This window comes from Triturus cristatus, chromosome 1_1, assembly GCF_964204655.1.
Source record: "Triturus cristatus chromosome 1_1, aTriCri1.1, whole genome shotgun sequence".
NCBI classification, from domain to species: domain Eukaryota; kingdom Metazoa; phylum Chordata; class Amphibia; order Caudata; family Salamandridae; genus Triturus; species Triturus cristatus.
Genome location: NC_140579.1, coordinates 802,948,014 through 802,965,714, shown reverse-complemented (window position 1 = coordinate 802,965,714; position 17,701 = coordinate 802,948,014). Strand labels below are relative to the sequence as shown.

Below are 17,701 nucleotides of genomic sequence, written 5' to 3'. Positions count from 1 at the left end.
CCTTCGGCTTCTCCAAGCCAGCAGCCTTGAAGGTCTCAACCTCCGTCTTCAGACTAGCCATTTCCTCGTCCGCATGGGAACCAAAGAGGGTGGAACCCGAGAATGGCAGGTTAGCGATACGTTGCTGGGCCTCCGGTTTCAGGGAGGTGAGACGCAACCATGAATGGCACCGCGGAGTCACACCATGACAATATCCATGACCTGCCAGGAGAGAGGTGTCCGCAGCCGCACTGATGATCTGATTGGAGACCATCAGACCCTCATTGAGAACCTCCTGAAAGTCCTCGCGTTTGTCTCTAGGTTGTAGTACCACAAACTGTTGGAGAGACTCCCACAAGGAGCAGTCATACCGGCCCAAGAGAGCCGTTGTGCTCGCTGCCTTCATTGAAGTGGCTGCAGTGCTGCAGACTTTCCTCCCCGCAGAATCAAGTCTACGGCGTTCCTAGTCCGGTGGAACTGTGGTCGAAGGAGCCGTAGCATGCTGCTTCTTCGCCGCCACCACTATGACTGAATCCGGAGGTGGAATCCACCCGCAGGAATGCTGGGTCCAAGTCCGGGGGCCTGTATTTCTTTTGAAGTCTCGAGGGAGCCGACTTCACTGAGGCAGGCGTCAGGAACAACTCCATCGCTGGTTCCTCCAAACCGGGTACCAGAGGAAGCAGAGGACTTGAGATTTGCTTCTGTTGTAGTGTCTCAAAGATCACAGACCTGGACGGTGTAGTAACGGAAAGTGCAATGCCCAGTTTCGCCGCTCCCTTTACCAGAACCTCCTGAAACGTGGTAATGTCATCAACCGGTGACACCCTCGGAGGTGGGGAATCGGACAGTCGGCGAATACCTTCCTGCACTAGAGGGCTCCGTGTCCCTAGTATACCTGGAACGTGGCCGCTCGTGACGATGACGTGATCTGGTTGAAGACCAGTGCCGGCTACGAGAGCGATGTCTCGGCCGGGATCGAGATCTTGGCTTTCTTGGCACCACTAGCACAGGTGGAGCAGCCGGCGGCCGAGGAAGCGGAGGTGGTGGTGGTGGAGGCATTGGCAGGCATGGAGGAGGAGCAGTAGGCATCCTAGGTCGCAGTGGCGACTGACGAGGAGCCACAGGCCGAGCTGATTCCGGTGACCAGGTTGGTGAATAGTTCCTGGAGTACTCCGAGTTTGAAGTATGAATCACCCTCCTCCGCTTGTGGGCAGGCCTCGAAGAGGAAGCTCTGGAAGCAGTGACCCTGGACGGTGAAAGTCAACGCCGTCTTGACCTTGAACTCCCAGACGTGGAGATGCTGACCACAGAGGGTGACAGGCCCCTCGACGTCGACTTTCCCCTCGACGCGACTTTCCCCTCGACGTCGACTTTCCCCTCGACGTCGACCTGCGCCAATGTCTCCTGGACTCAGATCGACGGCGATGATGTGTCGTCGTCTGTTAAGTCCTCGACATCGACCTTGTCCGAGGTCTCGACGTCCTTCTCCTCGACGTTGATCTTCAATGTCGTTTGGACCCAGAGCCCTGGGTCGGCGGGGAGCATATGGTAGTTATACCTGGCCTCGGCGTTGACGTTGTCGCCTTTGACGTCGACTGGGACCTGCGTCGTTTCTGAGCCTTCTTTCGACTGGGGAGCCCCCTCGAGGCAAACGCATGGGTTGTGGAAGAGGAAAGGCTCTCTCCATGCCGAGATGTTCCACCTGCAGCCTGTAGTCTTCTCTGTTCCAGGCCTTGAAGAAGAATCTTCTCCCCGTCACGCAGGATCCTCCTGGAGTATGACTTGCATACGACCCAGAAGTCAGGAACATGAGATGAAGGAAGACAGTATACAAACCCTCTGAGAGTCCGATTTGGGCTTCCAGCCACATTCTGGGCACTTGTCAAATAGAGATGGTATTTTGACAAGAAGTGGCTAAACTGCCCCAAAAAGACAGCAAAAGGAAGGTAAAGGCCTCAGACGTCGAGTGAAAGACTCAAATTATCACAAAAGCTCAAATATTTGAAGATGTACCACTAAAGGTAGAGCTCAATGCTCCAGGGTCCTGCTAGCAGGAGCCGGAAAAAAGAAGTGAAAGTAACTAGCCTTTGGCTGTGCATCATGGGATACCAAGGGTCTTTGGAGGGTTCCTTAAAGCCACGGTATCCTTTTACAGACACATAATGGCAGCCTATGGGGGCTTGTCTGTCCAACCCTTCCTCTCTATCATGACAAAGGATTTTTGTGAAGGGGAGTTTCTCTATGTGTGAAACTTAACAAAATGTTTAAATTTCAGTGTTATCTGGCTATCCTTTTTCACTTCAGGATGAAGTACTGGCCAGATTAGCCTTGTTTATTTCAGGCTGCATTATTTGTCTTTATTTTCTCCTAAGTGTCTATGCAGGATTGCAGAAGAGGACAACTTAAGAGACTATTTCGATTGCTCCGGGGTACAAGCACATGAGTGGGACTATTCACATGATTATGACTATACACAGAGATCCCCTACTACAGAATTGGGTCGCTTTTCAGGGGCATCTATAAGATGCCCTCTGAGTGCATTTTCCATTAAATCCCACCCACACTGGCATCAGTGTGGGTTTAATATGCTGAGAAGTTTGATACCAATCTTTCCAGTTTTCAGTAAAGCCATTATGGTGCTGTGGAGCTTGTAAGGACAACCTCCTAGCAACAACTACTCTTAATGGCAATACTGCACTTAAAATGTCTGAGAATTGGTTTATACACTATAGGGGCTCATGCACCTGTACCCTCACCACTGGTATGTTAATGTTAACTAGACTTATATTGCGCACAGCTGCCTCAGCGAAGAGACGTCCCGGCACTGACAGCAGACGAACATAGAGGCTAAGAAACTGGGCAAGTCGGCGCAAAAAAATGATGCACATAGGGAAGGGAAAAGAAGGAGGGCTAAGCCGAGGGGAAGAGGTATGTTTTAATGGCTTTTCTGAAGGCCAGCAAGCTATCCAAAATACGAATCTGGAAGGGCAGGGAGTTCCATAGTTTGGCTGCCAAACAGCAGAAGGACCGTCCCCCAGCACGGAGACGGTTCACTCGGGGGACCCCAACCAAATGTTACCCCAGAGAACGCAGCTGGCATCTAGGAACATAAGGTACCAACAGGTTGGCCAGAAGCCCGGGAGACGCAAGCTTCAAGATTTTAAAGGACAGACAGAGTGCCTTGAATTCAATCCGCTTGGCCATGGGCAACCAGTGTAACCGCCGGATAGCACCAGTAGAAGAGCAGCTACGCGGGAGCACCAACAGGGATCTGGCAGCAGCAAGCGTAAAACCTCAGCTTGATTAGGCCCTAAAAGGAGCGAGCTTGCATAATCCAATCTAGATAAGATGGCCGATTGAACAATCATCTGACGGGTAGGTGGATCATAGAACCCCAGCAAGGGCCTAAGTCCCCGAAGAAGGCAGAAGCAAGTGCCGGCCACTTTCTTAGTGTGATCCTGGAAACTGAGGGTAGAATCCATCCATACCCTCAGGTTCTTAACAACCATCTTAGGGGTGGGAGCACTACCAAGAGTGGTGGGCCACCATTGCTCACTCCATAGTCCCCTGTCTTTCCCTACCAGCAACACCTCCATTTTATTAGCGTTCAGCTGGAGACAGTTGGTGGTCATCCACTCCGCAACAGCAGCCAGGCCGCTCCTAAACTTGGTAGCATCCTGTCAGAGAGGGCCACCAACACCTGCGTATCGTCAGCGTAAGAGACCATGGTGAGCCCTTGTTCCTAGCCACTGAAGCAAGAGGTTGGACGTACAGATGAAAAAGTACGGGACGCAGAGCCCTGAGGCACACCCTGACCGATGGAATAGACACGGGAGAGAAACAGGGGTGGGGGGGGCGGGGCGGTGTCAGTCACTCGGAATGATCTCCCTGACAGGAAAGATCTAAACCATTCCAGAGCTAGGCCTACAACACCCGCCTCCTCCAGACGATGGGTCTGGAGGAGTCAGTCTCCGTACTGTGACCAGGGCGGAAACCAATCTGGGAGGGATCCAAGGTGCCATTAGTATTAAAAAACCCTGTTCAGTTGTTATTCACGTGAGCCTCAGCGATCTTAGCTACCCATGGAAGGAGGGATATCGGATGGAAACTTTCCAGTTTAGCTGGGTCCAACAAAGGTTTCTTTAAGTATAGGAGCCACCATAGCCTGCTTCCATAGCTCAAGGTCCACAGCTGTGGAGAGAGATGTATTAACCTGGCACAACGGAGCCAGGAGAACAGATAAAGAGTCCCTAAACTGGGCTGGTTTTAAAGGATCTACCGGAGAGTCAGATTTGACTTTCCCACTCAGTAGTACGAACTCTTCCTGCGTAATAGTGGGAATAACCTCCAAAGAATGAAAAGGAGGCGGTCCGTGGGGAGCAACAGGAGGTAGAGGCACCAAAGGAAAAGACCTATAGATGGTTTTTACTTTAACAAAGAAGGTCGCCGGGTCCTCACAGTGTTGGTCAGACAATCACGGAGGCAGAAGAGTTTTTCCTAACTCTGAGGTCCTTGAATATTTTGAAAATGCACTTGGCCGGGTTGCGGCTTAGCTTGAGTTGATTAGCGAAGTAAGCCGCCCGGACGGTGTGAATGGTATTTCTTATAAGATTTACATATTGCAGCCAGAGAAGTATTAAACCATGGACTCTAGTCCAACTTGCGACCTTTAGACCATTTGGCTGGATGTGCATCCAGCCAGAGGGGTGGCTGACCTATGCCAGGGCAGTGGGCTGTACGCATGGCACATGTGTGCCATGTCGACTCTTCACATTGTTTTGCACTAAAACACGCAGCCTGCAATGGCAGTGTGTGTGTGTGTACAGGGCCTTCAAGGGTGGCACAATAAGTGCTGCAGCCCTTAGAGGCCTTCCCTGGCCACAGTGCCCTCGGTACCTGGGGTACCATTTACAAGGGACTGACATGTGGCCACAGAGTGCCAATTGATTTTTGTATTAATGCAGTTTTAGGGAAAGAACATAGGCCCAGAGTACCTGGTTGGCAGGAACCCAGGGCACACTCAAACTACATTAACAGTTTGGCAAAAGGTGGGGGCAACCATGCAGAGAGAGTGCACTTTCTTACACTCACCTCATACCCAGGGCTGATGAGCTGATAGATAAGCTAGGTGAAGCCAAATTTCTCAGCACCTTTGACTTAACTGCAGGGTACTGGCAGACTGGCATGGCACCAGGAGCCACAGAAAAAACATCATTCTCCACACCCGATGGGCATTATGCGTTCACTGTAAGCCCTTTAGTTTAAAAAATGCCCCTGCCACCTTCCAAAGGTTGGTGAATGAAGTCTTTGCCGGGTTGGAGACCTTTAGTAAATCATATCTTGATGATTTTGCTGTCTTTACTTCCTCTTAGCAGGATCAACTGGTCCACCTGGGTAAGGTTTTACAGGTCCTGCACTTTGCAGGCCTATCGAGGCATTCAAATGCTAGATCAGGCAGGGTATTGTTGTATACTTGGGCCATCTTGTAGGCGGAGGTCAAGTGCAACCTTTATAACTGAAAATCCAAACAACCTAGATACAAGTCAGAGCATCCCTTGGCTTGACTGGGTATTGCAAGTGATTTGTGAAAGTGTATGGATCCATTTAGACACCGCTCAAAAAATTCACCTCCAAGAAGATGCCATCGAAAGTGAACAGGACAGTTGTCAAATGGCTTTTGGCACCCTGAAAGAGGCAATTTGCTCAGCACCCATTCTCAAAGCTCCAGACTACTCTAAGCAGTTAATTATGCAAACTGATGCCTGTGAGCTAGGGATTGGAGCAGTCCTATCCCAGACCAATGATGGACAAGACCAACCGGCTGCTTTTATAAGCAGGAGGCTACTCCCCAGGGAACAGCTGTGGCCTTTGCTGAGATTTGGTCCCTGAATAAGCAGAGACCCTCCCTGTTTGGAACTCACTTCCTTTTCCAAACTGACCTCCGAAGTCTCAGATGGCTAATGCAAATGATAGGTGAAAACCCCTAACTATTGAAGTAGTCCATCTCCCCACAGGGATTGGACTTTACAGTGGAACACAGACCTGGGACAGCCCATGCCAAAGCAGATGGACTTTCCAGGTTCTTCCACTTAGATGAAGATTCTCTTGGGAAAGGTTAGTTTTGTCCTCTTTCGTTTGGGGGTGGTGGGAGTAAGGGTGTAGGAAAGTGCCCCTTTTTGCATGGTTACCCCCTAACTTTTTGCCAAATACCGGATGCTAACTTGACTGAGTGTGTGCTGGGACCCTACTAACTAGGCCCTAGCACCTGTATTCTTTCCCAAAACTGTACCATTGCTTCCACAATTGGCACACCTCTGTGCCACATGTAAGTACTTTGTCAAAGGTACTAGTGGTACCAAGGGCCTTGTGACCAGAGAGGGTCCCTTAGGGCTGCAGCATGTATGGTGCCACCCTAAGGGACCAAACACATACACATTGCCTTTGACTAAACTAAATGAGTTGACATAGAACACCTACCTGGGTGCCAGGCCTACCCACCACTGCTTAATTTACCCCTCTGGCAGGCCTTTCAGCCCTAAGGCAGGGTGCACTATACCACAGGTGAGGGCATAGCTGCATAAGCAGTATGCTTCAACAGTGTTTCGAGTCCATTCTTGGATACCGTTAATGCAGTGAAGCCGTTTTGAGTAGATGGGCTGGGCGTTTGTCAACACAAACTCCACAGCTCCATGATGGCTTTACTGAAGACTGAGAAGTTGGTATCGATCTCCTCAGCATAATAAACCCACACTGATGCCAGTGATGGATTTATTATAAAATGCAGTCAGAGGGCATCATAGAGATGCCCCCTGAAAAACTACCAACTTCTAGTGTATTAACCAGTCCTTGCCAGCCAGCCGCCACCATACAGGTTTCTGACCTCATGGGGTGAGAGCCTTTGTGCTCTTGAAGGCCACAAACAAAGCCTGCTCTGGGTGGAGGTGCTTCTCACCTACGCCTAGCAGGAACAGCAACACTTGGCAGCTAAGCCTCAAAGGCTCTCACCTTGTGTTATGCCGATATGGGCAGCTCCAATTAGTGGAGATGCGCCCGCCCCAGTCTTTGCCCCACTTTTTGGCGAGGGAACGGGCAGTAAAAAGCAGAATAGGAGCGTCCACCTTCTCCTAGCACACCCACAGGGTCGCCAGGAGCTGAGGTTAACCCCTCTCTTGAAATTAGACATTTACTACTGTTAAAAGACGTCAGTAACGTCCTTAAATTTAGTATTTGAGTGGTGCCGAAGCATTATGTTTGGTCGAAGAGTTTGTGGGATTAAGAAGCTTTAGTACTCCGGGCACCCAGTCCAGGTGGAACTTCAGACGCCAACTCTATTTCCAGCTCGGAATCGGATTCTGGGATAGAGAAGGCGTCTTCCTCTACCGTCGCTTTGACCTATTCATGTTCGGATTCTTCTCCGAAGATATCTGGAGAAGGTTGGATGCTTTGTCGCTGCATTTCTCATTACCAGCCAGATGATCCCATAGTCTTTTTTGATCAGAACGACAGACAAGCCTCATATTCCTCTTCTTGTGCTCCGGTGAGAGGCACAAGTTACAAACATTATGTAGGTTGGTGGAGTGGCACAGAGGACAAAATTGAAACGGAGTCTGTACCATCGGCAATAGGCTAGACCGACGCGACTAGGCCCAAAGGCCGCCCACTATATTTACAACTGAAGATGGAGTTTCCTGATCGATTTGCTACGTGGAGAATAGGGAAACGCGTACGATAATACCATCCAGGGTGCAGTGGTTTGCACACCGAAGGAAACCCAAAGAACGGTTTAGAACGGGAGAGCAGCAATACACGTCCATACCTGATGGCGGATAGAAAACCATCTAACAATAGAGTCAATGCCCATGCGCACTATCGCCAAAAGGAGGAGTCACATTACCTTGTGACTGGGAAAGACTTCTTTGAAGAAAAACAACTTGCAAAAATCCGGACCCAACACTAGATGGCAGGAGTATGTCAAGCATGTGTATCTACAGCACACATGCCTTGAACAACTTAGTTCCATCTGTCACTGCAGTTAGTTCTAAGCTGTTCTAGGTTTTTCTCCGTTAGGCAGGGTTGTCTACCTGTTCAGTTTTTCCTTTCCAGGAAAGGGGATAAAAAACAGGTCTTCAAAGAGTTTAGCTTTTCAAAATCTTTTATAACAATGCTCTTCAAGAAATTATATTTACAATTGCATATATATTTAGTTTTTATGAATATCAATGAAGATCCCCTAACAAGTCAGGTTTTAAAACGCTGTGTTGTAATGTTTTGGGTGTCAGCATGATAAGAAGAGGGTCGAGGAGGTAACCCACAAACGGTGGTACCCCAAAACTATTCTAATAGTTGTGTCCTTCATCGGGTATCACTTACACAGAAAAACAAATGAACTGGAGAATAAGGATTAAACACCCACTACCAATAATCCCCCATTTCCATGCCATTTCTATATAAGGAGGGGATATAACCTGAAATAGCGTAAAACTGTAAAATTTACCATCTGCACCTATTATTCGGAGAATTAAAGCAACTTTAAAAGCAGAAGGCAGTATATTCTAGTTAAGCATTCTTCAGTAGGGCAAGTCTTTCAAACAATGTTTTACTGCAGTTTGGTGGAGCTGGCTCTCCATGTAGATAATGTTTCCCATTGAGTTACATGAGAAGAATGGCTATTGAGACTATTTTATAAAAGTGTTTAAATGATGGTACAGCAGATCTAGAACAGGAAGCTGGGATTCCACTGTTTCCTACCTTCACTTCTCTCCACTGAGTGCTCCCGCTGTCGCTTCTTGCTGAAGTTTCGGTCGTGAGCTGAAGAAGGGACTGACCGCTCCGGCCTTAGTGCTGGTGTTCGTTCGACTTTGGACACAGTCACTAAATCGTCTAAGTGCTGTCTTGGTGACTTGTCTGGTTGAACCTTGTGATGAGACAGTTCTGAAAATGGATAAGCCGGTGGAGGAGGGATATGAGCTAAGTGTAGCAGAAGGCAAGAGAAGTCAAACAGATAAAGTTTGGAAAACATTACATCTTAACATGCTGTACAAATGTCTTGAGAACAAGAAACTATGATCTGGGGGTCAACATGTTACAACGAAACAAACTTTTACAGTTTGCTGATGTACAATGCCCTGTATGACATGCCATCCAATAGAGTTCTGCCTTCATTTTATATGTTATAAAAATTTATTGGGCGCACGTATACCAAAAGTTGTCTTGGCACTGACTTCTCCTGAGCAAGAATGGGAACCCTAGTTAATAAACATCCAAGTTTTGAACACCTTCCTGAAGGAAATCAAACTGGGCAAGACTCTTATACGGCAGGGTATACTATTCCAGAGATTAATAGTTCCAGTAGTAAAGCTTCTGCCACTCCAGTTTGCCTTTCGGGTTCTGGGTGGCAACATTTTGTTTGCCCCTGCAGAACGCAGCGGTGTACTGGGGGCTTGTCATTTGAAGGAGTGTAAGGAACAGAGGGCTGGTGTCATGAAGAACCTTATAGGCCGTACAGAGGGCTTTTAATTTAATCCGGCTTCTTACAGGAAGCCAATGTAGTCTCAGAATTTCCTTAAGAGACAGACTGGAATTTAGGAATGCCTAGGAGGAGCCTAGCCACCACATTCTGTACTATCTGAAGCTTGAGATATTTTTCTTGTATGTTCACACATAGGCCACTGCAATAGTCTATTTCAGAAAGAACTAAGATGGTAATTAGAGTCTTTTTGGTGTATTCAGGAGTAAAGGGCAAGATTTATTTTTTTAATTGTCCTAAGTAAATAAAAGCTAGAAAAGACCATTGCATTGATCTGCTGCTTTGAGCTTTCCATTGAATAGCACTCTTAATTTTTAGCCTTGGTCATCATGGAAATAAGCAGAGATTTCAGTGCCATTTTTGGAGGCTGACAAGACTATTTGAGTGTTGTAATCATAGGAAGTCAGAGACAAGTCAAAAGGGGGCCAATTCTGTGACCTAAATATTGAATAATGTAGGGCTGATGGATGTTCCCTGAGGGACCCCTAACTCATGGCAGTTGACCGTTGACGCCGCAACTGCATCGCCCAGTCCAAAATTGTAGAGTTTTCCCACTTAGTTCTTACTTTAAGCCCTTGCACAGTTAAGTAAAATCAACATAGTACTCAAAGTGCAAAATATGTAATTTTAGGCCTTTCCTGAATGACGCGTGATTAAAGTTCCAAAGCAAACATCCCTTTCCACTAGGGAACGGACTGTGACAGAGAACACTGAATTGACAAACTATGCTGCAAAGCAGTCTATGAAATTTCTTTTTCTTATATATAGAACTATAAAACTCTTGCGAAAATAGTCCCAATTACTTTTTGAATAGCTGTACAAAAAAGATATACCTAGATAAGCAAGGAAAGGAGTGGCCTTGGTATACTATGTCATCTACCTCAGGGTATTTTCATATTTACACATTGAACTGATGGCAGCACTTAACTGAACTTAACAGTTGTCTACAGCCTCCTAACCCAGTTCCCTCTCCTTAAGCCTTGCTCGAGGACGTCGCTATATTGACTGAAGCACTTAACGGTAAGGGTTTTAATAAAAGGTTACTTCAATCTAGGTCTAGAGGTATAATCAGTTAACAGTTCAGGACTTAGTTGCCCAATTAGATAATCTAGGGCTGTCTGGCCCACATGAGAGGTACAAGGACGAGTGTCTGATGTTGACTGCATATTCCGCATCACCAGAGGGAGAAGCTGAAAAGTCTAAGCAAATATCCAGTTCATCTATATGGCATTGCGCATGTACTGTGGACGTGGGAACCTAGAGGCGAACTTTGGGCATTTAGCATTCAATGGGGTGGCAAAACGTCCAACTGTTGAGTTCCCCAGTATTTGAAGTAGCGGTTTAGTACTTGGGACTGAGCTCCCATTTGTGGACCTCTTGGTGTGACCTGATGAGTAGGTCACTGTCCACACTGCTATCAAGTGGGTGCAGTGACAAAGGGCCTAACTCCGGATTGTTCGAGTTTGAGGAGAAAGGCAAAGAGTGGATGCCCCCTTTCTTCTGAAGGTAGTACATCGCTGTCATGTTGTTTGTTCGGACTAGCACTACCTTGCCTTGTATCCAGCTCTGCTGCTGTTGTGTCCATAACACTTGTACTGCTGTGAGATTGAGATGCGACCTCCATCCTGCTTTTGATGCATTCATGGTGATGGTGACATGTGATAAAGAGCTTTCAAAGGACAGCCCTACACCCGGATGTTGCTTTTCCACCACGACAAAGAGTGGACACTGGCCTTTGCAAACATTGAATCCCCCATTGGACACTCCCATTAGGACCATTGTGCAGCAAGTCAGTGAAAAAGCAGATGTATATGCAGCCTGGCATCGGGAACTATGAAGATACATGAGCCCATTATGCAGAGTAGTGAGAGAACTGTTCTGACTGGAAAATGATTTGGTTGAAAAAGAGGGACAAGCTTGATGGAAAGCCATGGCTCTTTGCTAGCTGGGGTAGGCTTTGCCAGTTATCGAATTGAGCGCTGACCCTAAAAAGTATTGAATCTGCAGAGGGAAAAGATGTGACTTGGCGATTTATGGTAAAGCCTAAATAAAGTGTGTAGTTGAGAAATAACGGTTTACGAAGGGGTGGGTGAGAAAGTGGCTCTGTATATACTGTTCCTTAATAGGTACAGGGTGTACAGAGTCCACAGTCCCCAAGGGTTTGGCAGAGGCTAAAGTTAGATACAACCTTACTCTCTAAAGTGGTAGCTTGGTCGAGCAGTAAGGCAGTATCCGTGGACAGTGTAAAGCATTTGTTGTACACAGTCAGCAAATGGTCTCACACACTCAATAACTGAACTCTAGGCCAATGGTTTATATATAAAAAATATATGCTTGTTTTATTTTAGAAACACTTGGCATCAAAATATACTTTCTCAGAATGAGATGCTTTATATAAATACTTTGGCAATATGCAATTGACTTTTGTAAACAGTTACAAGTGGTTGCAATAGGCAACACTATTTTAAACACAATAATGCATTGAGCTCAACGGAAATTTCAAGTTATTTGCAACAGATTACTTTTAGGATTACTTTTGGAATTCCAGGACTGGATCCTAGATTCAGTCCTGGGTCAGTTCTTAGAATCAAGTGATGAAAGTCGACTTAATTACTGTGATGATTTTTAAACAATATTTAGCTATTCTAAAAGTTGACACTTAGAAAATATTTCAGAGAAAACAGTCAATGATTCCCTATGGAAGAAAATTCAAGTTGCAGGTACAGTATGCTCTTGTTACTTTTGTAATCCAGTACTGGGTACCTAGACTCAGTACTGGGACCTTTATCCAAAACAGGTAAGTAATTACGTTTTCAAATATTATACGATTTTTAAAGAATATTTAAAGATTGCAGAAATTGACACTTGGAAGAAATTTCACAGAAAAACAGTTAATGATTTCCTATGGGAGAAAATTGGGTTACTGGTAAGTACAGTTGTAAGTATTTTTCAGAGTTAGTGCTGGGCACCAAGATCCAGCACTGGGAGCTCACCTAAGAGCAGGTGAGTATTTTCGTTACTCGGCTGATTTTTGGTGAATATTTTAAGATTTGAAAAGTCCACAGAAGAAATTTCAGGAAAAAGCCAGTCAATGTTACCCTATGAAGAAAATAGAGTTATTGGTTTGAAGGCAAGTACTCGACTGGCAGAGCTGTGGTTCTGGGCATAGACTCAGGGGTCCCCCAGGGTCAGGTAGGTACAGTTGGTTCACCCTCAGCGACTCTAGGGCGGCCGGGTGCAGAGAGAGTTCGGCCCAATGTTAATTATGGGGGGCCTTGGTTGGTGGCTGCTAACTAGCAAGCCACGCGGCTGTGGGAGCTGGGCTCCTGGTGACTTACTCAGGGCAAGTGGGGAAGTAGGTAGGTGTAGGAGGTTGCACTGCCAGGGCCACTCGGGCGGCTGGGTGCAGGGTGCTTTTGAGCCTTCGGGCGCTCAATTGATTTCAATGGGAAATCTCTGGTTTAGAAAAAGACTGCAAGCTCGGGGACGAGGATTCTTCAGGTGCCACCACCACTTCGAGAGGTAAGTTGGGTAGTTGGAGGATAGGTAGGTACCCCGGGATTGGGCACAGGGCGCCGCGTGCAGGGGTGCCTTTTGGTGTCGGGAAATCTTACCCTCTGTTGATCGCGGTAGGGGGGGCACCTTATTCTGAGGCTGCAGGATTCTTCAGGAGTGTCGAGGGAGGTCCTTGGGTGCCGGACTCGGGGTCACAGTCGCCGTGGGCTCGTCCTCGTGGTCTTTGTTCACTCCGGCACTGGCCAGGCTTGGCTGGTGCAGAGTGTGCTGGGTTCGCGGTTCCGGGCTGCTGCCAGGGATTAGAGGTAGGTTTTGAGTAGAGCCTCTACTCATGGGAGTCCCATGGGCTTAGAGCCAAAAGGTAGCCAGGTCCTCCGGGGTTTGTGAGGTTGCTGGCCACAAGAGATGACTGGTTGGAGCAGGAGCAGGTTCGAGGGTCGACAGGCTGGTAGGGATGGGTCCAAAGCAGTTGGTGTCTTCCTCTTCTTAGCAGCTGTAGGGCAGGTCTTCTTTCTTCTTGCTCTTCTTTGTATATCGGAATCTGGAATCTGGGGAAGGAAGGTTCAGGGTGTCCCTAAATACTAGATTTAGGGGCGTTACAGGTAGGTGAAGGGCAGGAACCAATGGGTCCCTGTCCTGGGGTGGGTACACCCCCTATATCCTGCCTCTCTCCTGTGGGAGGGGGGCAGTAGCCTAGTCCTGATAGGGTAGGGCTTCCCATCTTCAAGATGGCGAGAGCCCGGAGATGTGCTTCACCTCGCCTCCCCCACCTGAGGGGTGGGGTTGGCAGGCTGGCACATCCCCTGTCCTTATTTGGGGTTTCCGGCCAAGCTTCCCGCCAGATTGGGGGGTTGCAGTGGCCTGGGGAAACTCACAGAGGCGGCATGCCTTTGAAGCTTCCCCCTGCCCATCCTGGGGAAGGAGATTTAGCTCCTCGCCCAGGATGTGCATTGTTGCAGGCCCAGGAGAGCAGGGGCTCTCCCACCCAGAGGTCCAGGAACATGTCTGCTGTGTGGCAGCCTAGGCAGCCTCAGAGCAGACGTGGATTGTATGTTAGGTTTAAGGGGGCATCTCTAAGATGCCCTCTGTGGTGCTTGGTACATTAAATCCCACACTGGCATCAGTGTGGGTTTAATGTGCTGAGAAGTTTGATACCAAACTTCTCAGTCTTCAGTGTTGCCATTATGGTGCTGTGGAGTTCGTGTTTGACGAGCTCTCAGCACCATGTACTCTTAAATGGCAGCACTGCATTTAGTGCCCAGGAATGGACCTGGGTACTGTAGGGGCACAGGGTTCCTGCTCCTGTGCCCACACCATTGGCATAAGGCACCCAGCTAGAGGGGTGGCTGATGTATGCAATGGCAGTGTAGGTGATGGGCATGGCACACAGGGATGTGTGCCATGTCGACTCTTTGTTTTGTCTTGCACCCAGACACCCAGCCTGCAAAGGCAGTGTGTGTGTGTAAGGGTACAGGGCCTCTAAGGGTGGCACAATGAGTGCTGCAGCCCTTAGAGGCCTTCCCTGGTCACAAGGCCCTGGGTACCCAGGGTACCATTTACCAGGGGCTGACATGTGGCCAGGGTTTGCCAATTTTGGTTTTGTGTGTTTTAGGGAAGGAACATAGGCCTTGGGCACCTGATTGGCAGGAGTCCAGGGCACACTCAAAGTACATTCAGCAAAAAGTGGGGGCATACCATGCAAAAAAGATGGCACTTTCTCACAGTGAGGCATTGTTTCCTTGAGCTCTTCATCAGCTAATCATCTTAGCAGGGGGGAACATAAATGCCCAATCGTCCTAAATGTAATATCACAAACGCTAGGCATTTGGTAAAGACCCATGGAGTGATCGTTGTGCCGAATGTGAAGACTCGACTTGGCTGGCACAGTTACCAGAAAGTGCAGGTAGCGTTGGTAGGCAGAGGTATGATGCCCTGAAGGGTCACCCTGTGGAAGTCTTCCACCACTATATACGAGTTTAGAGGTCGGAGATTGAGAATTGGTCTGATGGGCCATCCTTTGTGCAAGCAATAAACTCCCCTTTCCTTGGTGTTGAGGGGTCAGGTTCAGTAGCGTCCTTCTCTAGGAGGGTGTGCACTTCTTTCTCTAGGTTTATTTGGTCCTTGCGGTGGTATGTTGGGGGTATGATTTAAACGCTTGCGAATAACTGTTAAACTATGACTAAAACCCATTTGTCTTTATTGATCTCTGGCCAATTTGGCAGGACATATGTGATTCTCACCCCAACAGGTATTAAGTGGTTGGGTGGGAGTTGTAGGGAGGCAATGTTTTATAGTGGTGGAAGCTCCCTTACTGGAACCTCCTTTGAATTTTCATTTGTTAACCCATACCCACCCCCTCCCTCGTGTAACCTCAAGAGGAGAGAGACTGATAGGGTTGATATTGCTGCCAATAGTAAGAACTTGAATCTGGGGAGGTGCTCTTAGAACCTGCATAGTAATACTGCCAGTAGGAAGCTGACTCTGTATATACTATACCAAAAAAAGGTATAGTGTGCACAGAGCCCAGTGGAACTCCAAATGTAGGCAGAGGTAAAAGTAGATAATCCCTTATTGTAGGAAGCTGGCTCTGTATAGAATAATGTTACTTACCCAGTAAGCATCTGTTCTTGGCATGTAGAGCTGCAGATTCACATGCTTTGCATACGCCTGCCTTCTAATGTTGGATCTGAATGTTTTTAAGTTGTTTTTCTTCGAAGAAGTCTTTCCAGTCACAAGGTAGGGTGACTCCTCCTTTTGGTGATAGTGCGCATGGGCATCGACTCCAATGTTAGATTGTTTCGTACGCGTGTCCCACTTCACCGTGTATCGGATCGGTTGAAAAAAGTTCTATTTCGATCTGAAGATTGTTTTCCGGGCGAGGGTGAGAATGGAGTTAGTAAGTGTAGAACAGAGATATCCATGCGTATGTATGTAAAGTGAGAACTGCAACAACTACAGATCCCCGGGAAGGCAGGTGAGCGCATGTGAATCTACAGCTCTACATGCCAAAAAACAGATGCTTACTGGGTAAGTAACATTATCCGTTCAAGGCATGTGAGCTGTAGATCACATGCTTTGCACAGACTATACAGCAGTATACTCCCAAAGCGGTGGCGAACCTGTAGCAGTGGTTTGAAACAATGTTTTAAGTACTGATTTGCCTACATTACCTTGTTGCCTTGCCTTGCTAACACATCTACACAATAGTGCTTGGTGAATGTGTGCGTTGTAGACCAAGTTGATGCTTTACAAACATCAGATATGGGAATTTTCCCCAAGAGAGCCATAGTAGTGCCTATCTTATGAGTGGAATGCGCTCTAGGGGGTATTAGCAGAGTTCTTTTCGCTTTCACATAACCTGTCTGGACACATTTTACGATCCCACTTGCAGTGCATGATTTAGATATGGGATTGCCTTTGTGTGGTGGCGAAAAAGCAACAAAAAGCTGCTTTGTTTTGCAGAATTCTTTTGTTGTTTCTACATAATATGGTAGAGTTCTTCTAACATCAAGTGTATGCACAGCTCGTTCTGCTACAGAATCAGATTGAGAAAAGAATACGGGTAACTCAACTGATTGATATGGAAAGCAGAAACCACTTTAGGAAGAAATTTAGGATTGGTTCAAAGAACCACACTGTCTTTGTGCAGCTGAAAGAAGGGTTCTTATATAGTTAATGCCTGGAGTTCACCAACTCTCCTTAGTGAAGTGATTGCGAAGAGAAAAGCAACTTTCCATGAGTGGAATTGTAATTGACACCTGTGCATTGGTTCAAAACAGCCTTGTAAGGACTATGTTTAAGTTCCATGCTGGTGCAGGTGGGACTCTTGGTGGTATCACTTTTTAATCCTTCCATAAAGACTTTAATCACTGTAACTGAATAGAGAGAAATGTCTGTTTTGCAAGTATGTAGCTACTGCTGCTAGATGAAAGCGAATGGATGTGTAGGCTAGTCCAGAATGCTGTAAATGTAACAGATAACAGATGATGTTCTGCACAGAAGCATCAAGAGGATTGATATTCTTACAATAGATAAATTGTTTCCATTTTGATGCATACATGCCCTAGTAGTAGGCTTTCTAGCCTCTTTTAGGACATTCATATAGTCTGGTGGCAATTGTAAATAACCAAACTCTATGACTTCAGGAGCCAGATCGCTAGGTTGAGTTCTTTAGGATTTGGATGCTTGATTTCTCCATCGCTGTGAGTGAGGAGACTGGAGGTGAGATGCAGTTTTTGGTATGGAACTACTGACGGCTCCAGCAGGGTGGTGAACCAGGGTTGACATGCCCATGTGGGAGCTGTAGGAGAGTAGGGTCTGCTTTCTATGTTCACCCCCACTTTTTGCTTTTGCTTTACTGGTTTTCGACTTAGATGTGGCTGTGGGCCTGCTAATCAGACCCACAGCCCTGCTGTTCTCTCTCTAAATTGATACTATGTACTTTAGGTGCATAACCCATTTGGATAGGATCACCTTATTGGCCCCTGTACAGTGTACCTTAGGTACCCAGGGCAGAGGTGTACCCTAAGCCTACCAGGGGCTGCAGCATGTATTATGCCACCCCTGGCCTGGCCTTCCATTATGACACAACTGGCTGATCACTCAGCTGGGGCAAGGTCGTGTAATCACTCCTTGCTTAGGTGTAGTATTCCTATACCTATCTTACATATAGACACATGT

General features: G+C 47.3%; 1 protein-coding gene across 5 annotated transcripts in view; it reads right to left on the bottom strand.

Annotated features, from left to right (window-relative positions):
- The window catches only part of KANSL1 (KAT8 regulatory NSL complex subunit 1), a 1,694,895-nt gene that overhangs the window by 404,403 nt on the left and 1,272,791 nt on the right, over positions 1 to 17,701 (bottom strand). For 3 of the 5 annotated variants that reach the window (XM_085650272.1, XM_085650270.1, XM_085650273.1), the window contains one exon: positions 8,728 to 8,910. The exons of the other annotated variants lie outside the window; for them this stretch is intronic. In XM_085650272.1, coding sequence (XP_085506398.1) covers positions 8,728 to 8,910 — 183 coding nt within the window. The remainder of the gene's footprint in view (positions 1 to 8,727; positions 8,911 to 17,701) is intronic. 5 annotated transcript variants of the gene reach the window in all.